The sequence below is a fragment of the Mustelus asterias genome, unplaced genomic scaffold (assembly GCF_964213995.1).
Source record: "Mustelus asterias unplaced genomic scaffold, sMusAst1.hap1.1 HAP1_SCAFFOLD_433, whole genome shotgun sequence".
In the NCBI taxonomy this organism is placed as follows: Eukaryota; Metazoa; Chordata; class Chondrichthyes; order Carcharhiniformes; family Triakidae; genus Mustelus; species Mustelus asterias.
The window spans coordinates 62,595-75,801 of record NW_027590388.1 but is presented as its reverse complement, the minus strand read 5'-3'; the positions used below and the strand labels follow the sequence as shown (position 1 = coordinate 75,801).

Here is a 13,207-nt window from a genome sequence, read left to right as displayed (position 1 = left end):
TTCCAATTCTGCTGTATTTTACAACTGCAGTTTCAGTGTCTCTGAGGTCATTTTAACTGCAGGTAATCTGACATTAATGGAGACAAGAGGCCCAACAAACATTTGATTATAATAGGAGGACAAAGTGTAAGGGAACAATGATATTTTAAGGTGTCTGTGTTGTGGTGAGTGTCACTGGGAGGTGAGTGATAAAATACAAGTGGAAACATCATGACAGAGACATGTGACTGACTCGGCCTGACTGAGAGCTGTTATACTCGAGGCGAGAATAATGAGGACATGGGGAACTCCAGGGATTTCTGATATCTGAGGTGTATCTGTTAGAGGAACTGAAAATAATCAGTTCTTCCTCATGGTTATCTCCAGTTCTCAAGTTACACAGACACACAGGAAAGAGATCTGACAGCTCATCAAACCCAATATTTTAATCTTCTGTTTGAGACACATTATAATCGAAAAGATCAAATATTAAAACCTGAGGAGAGAAACATTCAGAATGTCACAAGGATGAGTGAACTGTCTAATTAATCCCATTCACCATAACTTTGCCAATTTATCCTCTGCAAGTATTTATCCAATTCCCTTTGAAAGCTACTATCAAACTTGCTTCTAGCACCTGTCAGTTAGTGCATTCCAGATCATATGAAGTTATTGTGTAACAAATTCTCCTTATCACCCCCTCCAGTTCTGTTGTCAATTAAATTAAATCTCTGTGTCCTCTGCTTACAGACCTTCCTGCACGGAGGAAATCGATTCTCTCCATCGACAAACCCTCGTGCTCCTGGGAGATAATTTCTCTCCATTGACACTATCATAAATTATTTGTCATTTTAAACACCTCTATTAAATCTCCCAGCACATTCCCCAACCTAAGATGGATAACCCATGTTTCTCCTGCCCTGAAGAATTATATGGACTCAAAATGTTAACTCTGAACAGATGCCGCTGGACCTGCCGGGTTTTTCTGCTTTTCTCCCTGTCATTCCTTCCATAATCAATCAGAAACTCTTCATGATTTTGAACATCTTGATCAAATAGGAACACACAGAGCCTGAGAGAGATACAGAGGGAGAGACAGAAAGAAAAATTGAGAGATTTTAAAAAGCAGAAAGATGAGGTGGTCAAAGATAAAAGCTGAGAAACAGAGGAAACAAGCAATACAGAGAGAATGCTCTGTATGTAAGGGAGCAGGCTATCAGTTCCCAGCTGTGGGGAGCACAGGGAACTCAGTAACTGATCCACAGACACAGCTGGTTATATCTGCGAATGGAAACTCTGAACAGAAATAACTGGCTCATTTGTAAATGTCACCACAATGTGACCTGTGTGACTCTGCCCTGACTCTGTGGACAGATATAGGTCGCATTGACAGATGTTCTCACCAGATTGTTGTGCCTGGATTTATTTTCTGCTCAGAAGTGAGATGTGCGTTTTTGAACCGGCAGCAGAGAAGTTGTGTTACCTGAGAATGAAACAGCCGGCGTCAGTTTGATGTTATCACCGTGAACAGTCTTCCTGCCTGTGAGGGTGAACTCACTCTGACAGCATCAAGAACAACCACACAGATTGCTGCCGCTCTCAGCATTACGTTCACCTCCATTCCCATTTTAAACAATAAAGAAAGGAGATTATTTGGATTTTTAACACATTCACTGAATTGGGAGATGGACTGAGGGTCATCACTGGGAGAAATGAGGAGGAATTAGAGAACAAATGAGTTTTCCCAAAGAGGGTTATTAGAAAAGAGGAGATTTAAAGTGAGTCAGGGCCTGTCAGAGGAAGTGGGAGAGAGAAACAGAGAGGATTGAATCTCCATCAATTAGATGTTTTCTCAGACAGCGAAGAGAGATGAAGTGTGTTTGTGCTTTTTGAGAGAGAGGTAATGAGAGAGAGAAAACAATGAATAAGTTTAAGCAGATCTGAAATAGGAAGGTTAAACGAGTGAGTGTTTGAAAGAAAGATAGAGAGACATTAAGTGACAAAGACAGTTTCTGAGAGGAGAGAGGTTAAGTGAATGTGAGAGAGGAGCGAGGTTAGAGTGTAAGAGAGGTGGAAGGTGAGGTGTGAGTGAATGCCTGGAGAGAGAGAGAGATGTTCAGTGAGTGTGAGAGAGATGAGAGATGTTAAGTGATTGAGTTTCTGAGAGAGAGGAGATGTTGAGTGAGTGAATGTCTGAAAGAGAGGAGAGCAGGTTCACACCCAGGGGTCACTGAGAATGATCAAAATAAGGAGATCACCCAGAAAACTACCAACAGGAAACTTCAGCTGAACACATCACTCATTCTTAAATGGTCAGTCAGGGCTCTGTTGCTGCTCAGCTTCTCTCTGTTCTGTTCATAATGGTTAAAGGCTGATAGGAGTGAGGTTTATTTAAAAGGATAGTGTGTGGGAAGCACACAACAAAACTGAGAATTCTTGGACACACACTGCAGCTCCTTCTCTATCTGGGAATCAAATTGTTGTCTAATTGTCCCAGCAGTTAACAGGCTCCTTTGAACTTCTCCAGCTGCTACTTTGATGCAGACTTCAACCAATTTATTTGACGCCAGTTTCTGTTCAATAAACCAGGACTGACACACACACATTAAAATGTTTTAGACTTTTTTTCATTCTAAGTCTGGAAACCTAAACCTGCCGTTTCACTCTCAGTCAGGAATAGATCCCAGTTTTACACCAATCTTTGACAGCACGTTTCCAGCATTCACCATTGTTCTTCCTGACTCTAAACACAGTTGTAAAGGAGCTTCTTTTCCGTGTCTAGGAGCTCTGAACCATGGAAAAGAACGACTGGGACACATTTCTTACACACCTCAGGATTCACCCACACGGGGACTTTGCTGTCAGTGAAAAGTGATGAAAAAGACCAAAGTGCTGTTTGTCCCTCTCAGCGAGACCCTGAAGGACTGGGTCAAGAATGAAGTTCTGTTCCTACTGTATGATCCTCCCTCAGATTGCCCTTTCTGAGCTCCAGCCTGGTGACGTTAAACACTCAAATGGAAAAGACAAAAATCTACAACAATGATTCAATCAAATGTCTATTTCACATTTATTCAGAATATCAAACCTCAACAGAAGAAAAAAGTCAGAGTGAACATGATTCAGACCTGGATATGATTAACAGGATCAATAAGTGTAGAATCCAAACCTTGCAGTCCCTTGTGAACTCGCCGGTGTGTTAGCAGGTGGGATGACTGAACAAATCCCTTTCCACAGACATTACAGGTGAACGGCCTCTCCCCAGTGTGAACTCGCTGGTGTTTCAGAAGATAAGATAAATGAGAAAATCCCTTCCCACAGACAGAGCAGGGGAACGGCCTCTCCCCAGTGTGAACTCGCTGGTGATTCAATAGGTTGGATGAACGAGTGAATCCCTTCTCACACACGGAGCAAGTGAATGGCCTCTCCTCACTGTGAACCTGCTGGTGTGTCAGAAGGTTGTATGAACGGGTGAATCCCTTCCCACATTCAGAGCAGGTGAACGGTCGATCCCCTGTGTGGAGTTGCTGGTGTATCAGAAGGTTGGATGAATTAATAAATCCCTTCCCACAGTCGGAGCAGGTGAAGGGCCTCTCCCCAGTGTGAATTCTCTGGTGATTCAGTAGGGCAGATGGACGGCTGAATCCCTTCCCACACACACAGCAGGTGAATGGCCTCTCCCCAGTGTGAGCATATTGGTGCGTTAGCAGATCCTTTTTGTTTTTAAAGCTCTTCTCACAGTTAGAACAATGAAAAAGTTTGTTATCAGAGTGAACAAGTTGATGTGTCTGCAGGTGGGATGACTGAATGAATCCTTTCCCACACACAGAGCAGGTGAACGGTCTCTCCCCAGTGTGAATACGTTGGTGCATCAGCAGATCCTTTTTGCATTTAAAACTCTTCTCACAGTCAGAACATGTAAACAGTCTCTCATCAGTGTGAACAAGTTGGTGTGTCACAATGTGGGATGAGCGAGTGAATCCCTTCCCACACACAGGGCAGGTGAACGGCCTCTCCCCAGTGTGAACCCGTTGGTGAGTCAGAAGGTTGTATGAATGGGTGAATCCCTTCCCACAAACAGAGCAGGTGAACAGTCTCTCCCCAGTGTGACTGCGCCGATGAACTTCCAGTTGTGATGGGAAACCGAATCCCTTCCCACAATCCACACATTTCCACGGTTTCTCCATGGTGCTGGTGCCCTTGTGTTTCTCCAGGTTGGATGATCAGTTCAAGCCTCATCCACACACACAACATACACGTAGTTTCACCCTGCTGTGAACTGTGATTTTTTTTCAGGCTGTGTAACTGGTTAAAGCTCTTTCCACAGTCGGTTCACTGGAACACTCTCACTCGGGTGTGTGTTTGTCCTGCTGCTTTTCTGGTCACACTGATGTTTAATTTCTTTGCCCACAGGCAGAACAGACAAATATTGCTCCTTCCATATTCAAAGACCGATCATATTCAGCTCCGAAGGAACTGAATGACTTTGTCAGATGTGATGTTCGGTTTGAGTTTTCTGTCTGCCATTCCTTCACTTTGAATATCCTGTAAAAACAGTTTAGAAAAGTCATCACTGTCAGAACAGGATAGAAACTCTGAACAATTCTAGTCTTTCTGGAACATTTTTTCCTTTCTTGTTCCCCCAAATCTGTAAATCTCCGTCCCACACACTCTCCCTCCTCCCTGCGCTGAAATCCAAACCCATCTCACCATTTCTTTCCTCCACTCCCAGTTTTCTCCCTCCCTCTCCTCTGTCTGGGTTCAGTTCTCCAGCTCCTGTCTGCAGACTGACAATAAAAACAATGGGTCTTATTGGGGGTGTTGGGGCCTCCAGCGGGTGTTTGTGAATCCTCCCCGCCCACCTCCCAGGGTTTCCTTCCTTCCCAGAGATCAGAGTCCTCATTGATTTGAGGCCAAAGTGTAACCTCTTATTTATTGTCCCCCTCCCCCATCCTCTGATGTGAACCATCCTCCAGTGGCTGAGCCAGGATGGGGCCGTTAACCTGGGCCTGTTCCCGGGAGGGAGGGAGGGAGAAGCCCCGCAGCTGCAAACCAGGGAGCTGACAATGATTCTGAAGGGTTTGCGGATCCACAAAGTGTTTCCAAATCCTCCCAGCCACCGCCTAACGCTGACTCCGCTTCTCCGGGACAAACAAGCGCCAAGGCCAGCAATGACACTGCGCATGCTCCACATCACAATGCCCGGGGACTGATTGACGGCAGCTCCGGACCAATAGGAAGAGGGGGCCGGACTGGAGGACCGAGCGGGAGCGGCTGGTCCTCCAACCAATCGGAGTGAATGAGAGGCGGGGCCTGTAGCATGCGCAGTGCGGGTAATGACGACGGATGGACGGTTTTAACTCGGTAGCGAGATCAATACGAGGTAGAGGGCGGCGTGCGAGGAATGATAAATGTGGCGGGTGGGTGGAGAGACTTTGTAAACATGTTGTTCAACCCCAAACCCCGGAAATGAACTTCCCGGTTCCCCCCCTTTGTACCAAATGGAGCGGCAGCTTGTAGTGTTAGACCCGGGCTGACTGCCGCCATTGAGGCTGCATGTGGGAGGCCGGCAGGGGTTGTGATCGGAGAGTGAAGCCCTGACGTCACAATGGAATGGGTGAGAGTGTGAGGTCACAATGGAATGGGTGGGAGTGTGAGGTCACAATGGAATGGGTGAGAGTGTGATGTCACAATGGAATGGGTGAGAGTGTGACGTCACAATGGAATGGGTGAGAGTGTGATGTCACAATGGAATGGGTGAGGGTTCCAGATGAGCTGACACTGGGCTGGAGTCGGGCGATGGCACTGACATGTGACCCGGTGGCGCAGTGGTTAGCGCAGCTGCCTAACAGCGCCAGGGACCCGGGTTCAATTCCAGCCTCGGGTCGCTGTCTGTGCAGAGTTTCTACATTCTCCCCGTGTCTGGGTGGGTTTCCTCCGGGTGTTCCGGTTTCCTTCCACAGTCCAAAGATGTGCAGGTTAGACAGATTGGCCATGATAAATTAACCCTTGGCATCAGGGGGATTAACAGGTAAATATGTGGATAGGGCCTGGATGGGATTGTTGTCGGTGCAGGCTCGATGGGCTGAATGGCCTCCTCCTACAATGTATTTTATGATTCATTACTGTTAATTAATTAATTACTTTGAATGAAGGTGGTCTTGATGATGATGTGGACGTGGTTGGAAGCTCATATTGGGATGAACTATTTCACCCTGGTTGTGAACAGCCTGTTTCAGCCTCAGACAGTAAGTAATCTCACAACACCAGGTTAAAATCCAACAGGTTAATTTGCTGGCATAAGCCACAGGATTTTGGAGCGCTGCTCTTCATCAGGTGAGTGGGAGTTCTATTCACAAACAGGGCACAGAGACACAAACTCAATTTACAAAATAATGGTTGGAATGTGAGTCTTTACAGGTAATCAAGTCTTAAAGGTACAGACAATGTGAGTGGAGAGAGGGTGAAGCACAGGTTAAAGAGATGTGTATTGTCTCCAGCCAGGACAGTTAGTGAGATTTTGCAAGCCCAGGCAATTTGTGGGGGTTACAGACAGTGTGAGTTACAGATAGTGTGACATGAACCCAAGATCCCGGTTGAGGCCGTCCTCATGTGTGATTGACAGATCCATGCTCACTGCTTCTTGCCCTGGATGCAGAGAGCTGAAAATTTCCATGCAGGCTGCCAGACAAATAAATGTCTACATTACTGGAGTAAAAATGTGTGGAATATACAGACCGAATTCACTTCACTCCCTTCAGTTGCTGCAAGTCCCCAATTTCCCCAGAATGAGAAAAGAAATGGAAAGGGGGAAACATTGATTTCCTCCCAGATGTTGTCCAGAAGAGGAAGTTTCAATCTGAAGCTCATTGGACAACTTCCGCATTGTGACGTCACAATGGAGCCTGCCTGAATCAGCGAATAGGAATCTCTCTTCCTACATCAAGAGCTGATGTTTCTTGTCTCGATGACCCTTTGTCAAAGCTCTGAAACATCAGTTCTTTTCTCTCCATACAGATGCTGCCAGACCTGCTGAGAATGGGGAGACAGTGTGTGGGATGGAGATTTACAGCTTTTGGGGAATGAGAGAGGCAAGAATGTTCCATAGAAATTGTCTGTTCTGAATTTCTATGCTGTACTGACACTGATGACTTTTGTAAACTCGTTTTACAGGATATTGAAAGAGGAATCACAGGCCGAAATCTCAAACGTCATGTCTAGACGTGACAGAGTCATATTCCTTGGGACCTCAATATCATCGGACTTTGAATCCAGAAGGAGAAATGATTGTCCAGTCTGTCGATTTGAAAAGATTTGAAATGTCAGTGTGAGTGAAAAAGCATCAACACACTGCCACACTTGAATGAGAGTGTTCCAATGCACTGACTAAAGAGCTTTAACCAGTTACACAGTCTGAATAAATATCACACCATTCACAGCGGGGAGAGACTGTAATCTTGTTCTGAGTGTGGGCGAAGTTTCAACTAATTGTCCAGTCAAGAGAGAGGTAAGGACACCTGCACCATGGAGAAACCATGGAAATGTGGGGACTGTGGGAAGGGATACAGAGCCCCATCTAAGCTGGAAGCTCATCGACGCAGCCACACTGGGGAGAGACCATTCACCTGCTCTCAATGTGGGAAGGGATTCACTCGATTATCCCTCCTGCAGAGACACCAGCGAGTTCACACTGGAGAGAGGCCATTTTCCTGCTCTCAATGTGAGAAGGGATTCAGTCAGTTATCCGACCTGCAGAGACACCAGCGAGTTCACACTGGGGAGAGGCCGTTCACCTGCTCTCAGTGTGGGAAGGGATTCACTCAATTATCCACCCTGCGGACACATGAACGAGTTCACACTGGGGAGAGGCCATTCACCTGCTCTCAGTGTGGGAAAGGATTCATTCTGTTATCCAGCCTGCGGATACACCAGCGAGTTCACACTGGGGAGAAACCATTCACCTGCTCTCAGTGTGGGAAGGGATTCATTCAGTTATCCAGCTTGCAGAAACACCAGCAAGTTCACACAGGAGAGAGGCCGTTCACCTGCTCTCAGTGTGGGAAGGGATTCATTCTGTTATCCCTCCTGCAGAGACACCAACGAGTTCACACTGGGGAGAGGCCATTCAACTGTTCTCAGTGTGGGAAGGGATTCACGAACTCATCCATCCTGCGGACACACGAACGAGTTCACACTGGGGAGAGACCGTTCACCTGCTCTCAGTGTGGGAAGAGATTCACTCAGTCAGCCGACCTGCAGAGACACCAGCTACGTCACACAAGGGAGAGGCCGTTCACCTGCTCTCAGTGTGGGAAGGGATTCATTCTGTTATCCAGCCTGCGAATACACCAGCGAGTTCACACTGGGGAGAAACCATTCATCTGCTCTCAGTGTGGGAAGGGATTCACTAACTCATCTGATCTGCGGACACACCAGCGAGTTCACACAGGGGAGAGGCCGTTCACCTGCTCTCAGTGTGGGAAGGGATTCACTCAGTCATCCCACCTGCAGAGACACCAGCGAGTTCACACTGGGGAGAGACCATTCAACTGTTCTCAGTGTGGGAAGGGATTCACTCAGTCATCCAACTTGCAGACACACCAGCGAGTTCACACTGGGGAGAGGCCATTCACCTGCTCTCAGTGTGGGAAGGGATTCAGAGTTTCATCCCACCTGCTGAGACACCAGCGAGTTCACGAGTGATTCCAGAGGTTGGATTCTGCTGTTATTGTTTCTGCTCTCAATTACATCCAGGACTGCATTTTGTTCATTCTCACAGTTGGTCAATGGGGAGGGTCGGAGGGTTTCTTTCTGCTGGACTGGCCGGTCTCATGACTTTGCCTCCAGTGGGCTGATGCTCTTTGAGTCTTGTTGCGAATACCTGGTTTTTAGATTTCACACGGATCACAGAGTGACAGGGTGTTAGGAAGTTATAGAGGTTTACAACATGGAAACAGGCCCTTCAGCCCAACTTGTCCATTCCGCTCAGTTTTTACCACTAAGCTAGTCCCAATTGCCCGTATTTTGCCCATATCCCTCTATACCCATCTTACCCGTGTAACTGTCTAAATGCTTTTGAAAAGACAGTATTGTACCCACCTCTACCACTGCCTCTGGCAACTCGTTCCAGACACTCACCACGACCTGAGTGAAAAACTGCCCCTCTGGACCCTTTTGTATCTCTCCCCTCTCACTTTAAACCTCAAACTAAGAACAAGAAATGTATCGATAAAATGATTAGAGAACAGAGCCAACATTTTGAGTCTGAATGATACTTCATGAGAGCTGTTATGAAGGGTCATCCATTATCGAAACCTTGGCTCCATTCTTCACAGGTGCTGTCAGACCTACTGAGATTTTCCAGCATTTTGTGTTTTTGTTTCAGATTCCGGTATCTGCAGTATTTTACTCTTCTGATGAAATGATTAGTTCTGATTGGAATCCCCATGACCCTCCTTCAAAACAGAGGGAGTGGTGGCAGAAGGAGAAAAAGGATCAGGATGATAAAGTCTGGGTTCTGATTCTCCGAGCCCATGTAGAATTAACAAAATGAGTGAACCAGTTTATAAAGAACAGAAGTTACCCATCCCTAACAAAAACTGAACAAATTAAAATAATTAGGTTGAGGAAGAGAACAAAAGAATTCATAGATAAAGTTTAAAATCAACTTTGTTTTGTTGTTAGAGAAGTTTTTAAAAATTATGTAAAGTGATGTAACTGTGTGCCAAGTTTCTTCTCACTCCCCACCCCTTTCGGTTCTGTAGAAAAGTTAACCCTTTCAGCAGACAGTTGATTTAGTCATGGAGTCATAGAGGTTTCCAGCTTGGAAACGGGCCCTTCAGCCCAACTTGTCCATGCCGCCCCTTTTTTAACCCCTGTGCTCATCCCAATTGTCCACGTTTGGCCCATATCCCTCGACACCCATCTTACCCATGTAACTGTCTAAACGCTTTTTAAAAGACAAAATTGTACCTGCCTCTACTACTACCTCTGGCACCTTTTTCCAGACACTCACCACCCTCTGTGTGAAACAAGTGCCCCTCTGGACCCTTCTGTATCTCTCCCCTCTCACCTTAAACCTATGCCCTCTAGTTTTAGACTCCCCTACCTTTGGGAAAAGATATTGACTATCTAGCTGATCTATGCCCCTCATTATTTTATAGACCTCTATAAGTTCACCCCTAAGCCTCCTACATTCCAGGGAAAAAAGTCCCAGTCTATCCAGCCTCTCTTTATAACTCAAATCATCAAGTCCCGGTAGCATCCCAGTAAATCTTTTCTGCAGTCTTTCTAGTTTAATAATATCCTTTCTATCATAGGGTGACCAGAACTGTACACAGTATTCCAAGTGTGGCCTTACCAATGTCTTGTAAAACTTCAACAAGACATTCCAACTCCTGTATTCAATGTTCTGACCAACATGCAGAATGCCTTCTTCACCACTCTGTCCACCTGCAACTCCATTTTCAAGGAGCTATGTACCTGTACCCCTAGATTTCTGTTCTGTAACTCTCCCCAACACCCTACCATTAACTGAGTAAGTCCTGTCCTGGTTCGATCGCCCAAAATGGATTACCTTGCATTTATCTAAATTAAACTCCATCTGCCATTCGTCAGCCCACTGGCCCAATTGATCAAGATCGCGCTACAATCCTAGATAGCCTTCTCCACTGTCCACAATGCCACCAACTTTGGTGTCATCTGAAAACTTACTACCCATGCCTCCTACATTCTCATCCAAATCATTAATATAAATGACAAATAACAGTGGACCCAGCACCGATCCTTGAGGCACACCGCTGGTCACAGGCTCCAGTTTGAAAAACAACCTTCTACAACCACCCTCTGTCTTCTGTCATCAAGCCAATTTTGTATCCATTTGGCTAACTCACCCTGGATTTCATTAGATTTAACCTTAAGCAACAACCTACCTTGCGGTACCTTGTCAAAGGCCTTGCTAAAGTCCACGTAGACAGCATCACCTGTACTGCCCTGATCTACCTTCTTGGTTACCCCTTCAAAAAACTCAATCAAATTTGTGAGACATGATTTTCCACTCACAAAGCCATGCTGACCGTCCCTAATCAGTCCTTGTGTCTCCAAATGCCTGTAGATCCTGTCTCTCAAATACCTTCTGACAACTTACAGATGTGAATCACACCGCCCTTTAGTTCCCAGGCTTTTCCCTGCAGCCCTTTTTAAACAAAGGCTCCACATTTGCCACCCTCCAATCTTTAGGCACCTCACCCGTGACTATCGATGATTCAAATATCTCTGCTAGGAGACCCGCAATTTCCTCCCTAGCCTCCCACAGTGTTCTGGGATACACTTCATCAGGTCCCGGGGATTTATCTACCTTGATGCGCTTTGTGACTTCCAGCACCTCCTTCTCTGTTATAAGTACACTTCTCAAGACATCACTTTATTTCCCCAAGTTCCCTAACATCCATGCTTTTCTCAACAATAAATAATGATGAAAAATATTCATTTATGATCTCACCCATCTCTTGTGGATCCGCACATAGATGACCTTGTTGATCCTTAAGAGGCCCTACTCTCTACCTAGTTACTCTTTGGCACTTTATGTATTTATAGAACCTCTTTGGATTCTCCTTTGCCTTATCTGCCAAAACAATCTCGTGTCCCCTTTTTGCCCTCCTGACTTCTCTCTTAATTCTACTCCTACACCCTCGAAACTCTTCAAGGGATCCACTTGATCCCAGCTGCCGATGCATGTCATGTGCCTCCTTCTTCTTGACGAGGGCTTCAATATCTCGAGTCATCCAGGGTTCCCGACTTCTACCAGCCTTGCCCATCACTCTAAGAGCAATGTGCTTACCCTGAACCCTGGTTAAAACACTTTTGAAAGCCTCCCACTTACCAGACGTCCCTTTGCCTTCCCACAGACTCCCCCAGTTAACTGTCGAAAGTTCCTGCCTGATACCATCAACATTGGCCTTTCCCTAATTTAGAATTTTAACTTTTGGACCTGACCAATCATTTTCCATAGGTATCTTAAAACTAATGGAATTATGGTCACTGGTCCCAAAGTGATCCCTCACTCACACTTCTATCACCTGCCCTTCCTTATTTCCCAAGAGGAGGTGAACTTTTGCCCCTCTCTAGTCGGGCCATCCACATACTGAATGAGAAATTCCTCCTGAATACACTCAACAAATTTCTCTCCATCCAAGCCTCTAATACTATGGCTGTCCCAGTCAATGTTGGGAAAGTTAAAATCCCCGACTATTACCACCCAATTTTTCTTGGAACTATCTGTAATCTCCTTACATATTTGCTCCTCAATTTCCCACCGACTATTTGGGGGCCTATAGTACAACCATATCAAAGTGATTTCCCCCTTCTTTCTCAGTTCAACCCTTTTGACTCAGTAGGCGAACCCTCGGATATATCCCCTCTCAGTACTGCCGTGATGTTTTCCTGAATCAAAAGTGCAACTCCCCCTCCTTTCTTTCCTCCTGTTCTATCTTTCCTCTGGCATCTTGTTTTTAACTTGTTTTTAAATCACCCAGAAACTCGTGTCTATTTTAGTTTATAATTGTGGATTTATTGGAGCCAGTTAAATGTGGAAATTTTAAGCATACCCTGGAGGAATTTGGAATAACTGAGAATTTTATTTTGTTGTCACCTCAACACCAGATAAAGAACAAAGAGTTTGCAGGTGGTAACGTGTTTGGGATTTTAAATTAACAAAGATTAGATGTTGCTGATAAAATCAGGCCTTGGAAGTTGGCTTAAAAAGGGTTAAGTTACAATGAAGGATCTTGCATCTTATTTTAATCAAGGAGTTGTGAGCTTGTAGTGCTCTGTCGCTTTAAGAAGTTATAGCTGCGAGAGAGAATGCTGAGGATTCATTGTTTGAAATTTGCAAGCTGTGAGAATCTGTGTGTTTTGTTTGTTTTTGTGTGGATGTTTGTAGATGTGTTTTATCATTGTTTTGGGCTACATTTGTTAAGGTTTATCTTTCTGGGGAATTAACCTTACCTTGAGTCTTTAATTAAAGGCATTTTTGGGAGTTTAAAAACAGAATCAGAAGAATGCTTAAGTAATTAATTTTGGTTATTATTGTAAAGCACATGCTAAGTTTCTCTGTTGGTGTGTGGATGATATTTGTGGGTTGAACGCTTTAAGCTTTGAGGTTTTTTGTCTGTGATTTAAATCAAACAGATTTTTAAAATGGAAGTGTAATGAATAAAGCTTTTTTTTTCAA

General features: G+C 45.1%; 2 protein-coding genes across 3 annotated transcripts in view; one reads left to right on the top strand and one right to left on the bottom strand.

The window, feature by feature from the left end:
* The window catches only part of LOC144486710 (uncharacterized), a 39,319-nt gene extending 27,323 nt beyond the window's left edge, over positions 1–11,996 (top strand). The window contains exon 2 of the mRNA XM_078204719.1: positions 7,843–11,996. Coding sequence (XP_078060845.1) covers positions 7,843–8,679 — 837 coding nt within the window. The 3' untranslated portion in view covers positions 8,680–11,996. The remainder of the gene's footprint in view (positions 1–7,842) is intronic.
* Positions 3,023–5,137, bottom strand: LOC144486724 (uncharacterized). Of its 2 annotated transcripts, none has more exons than XM_078204750.1 (2): positions 4,687–5,137; positions 3,023–4,521 (listed from the first exon to the last, which is right to left on the bottom strand). In XM_078204750.1, exon 2 carries the CDS (start codon positions 4,161–4,163, stop codon positions 3,099–3,101), a length of 1,065 nt encoding a protein of 354 aa, XP_078060876.1. In that variant the 5' UTR covers positions 4,164–4,521; positions 4,687–5,137; the 3' UTR covers positions 3,023–3,098. The 2 variants fall into 2 exon arrangements, with proteins under 2 accessions (XP_078060876.1, XP_078060875.1); XM_078204749.1 differs by having other exon boundaries at positions 5,030–5,126.
* Positions 11,997–13,207: the final 1,211 nt, after the last annotated feature.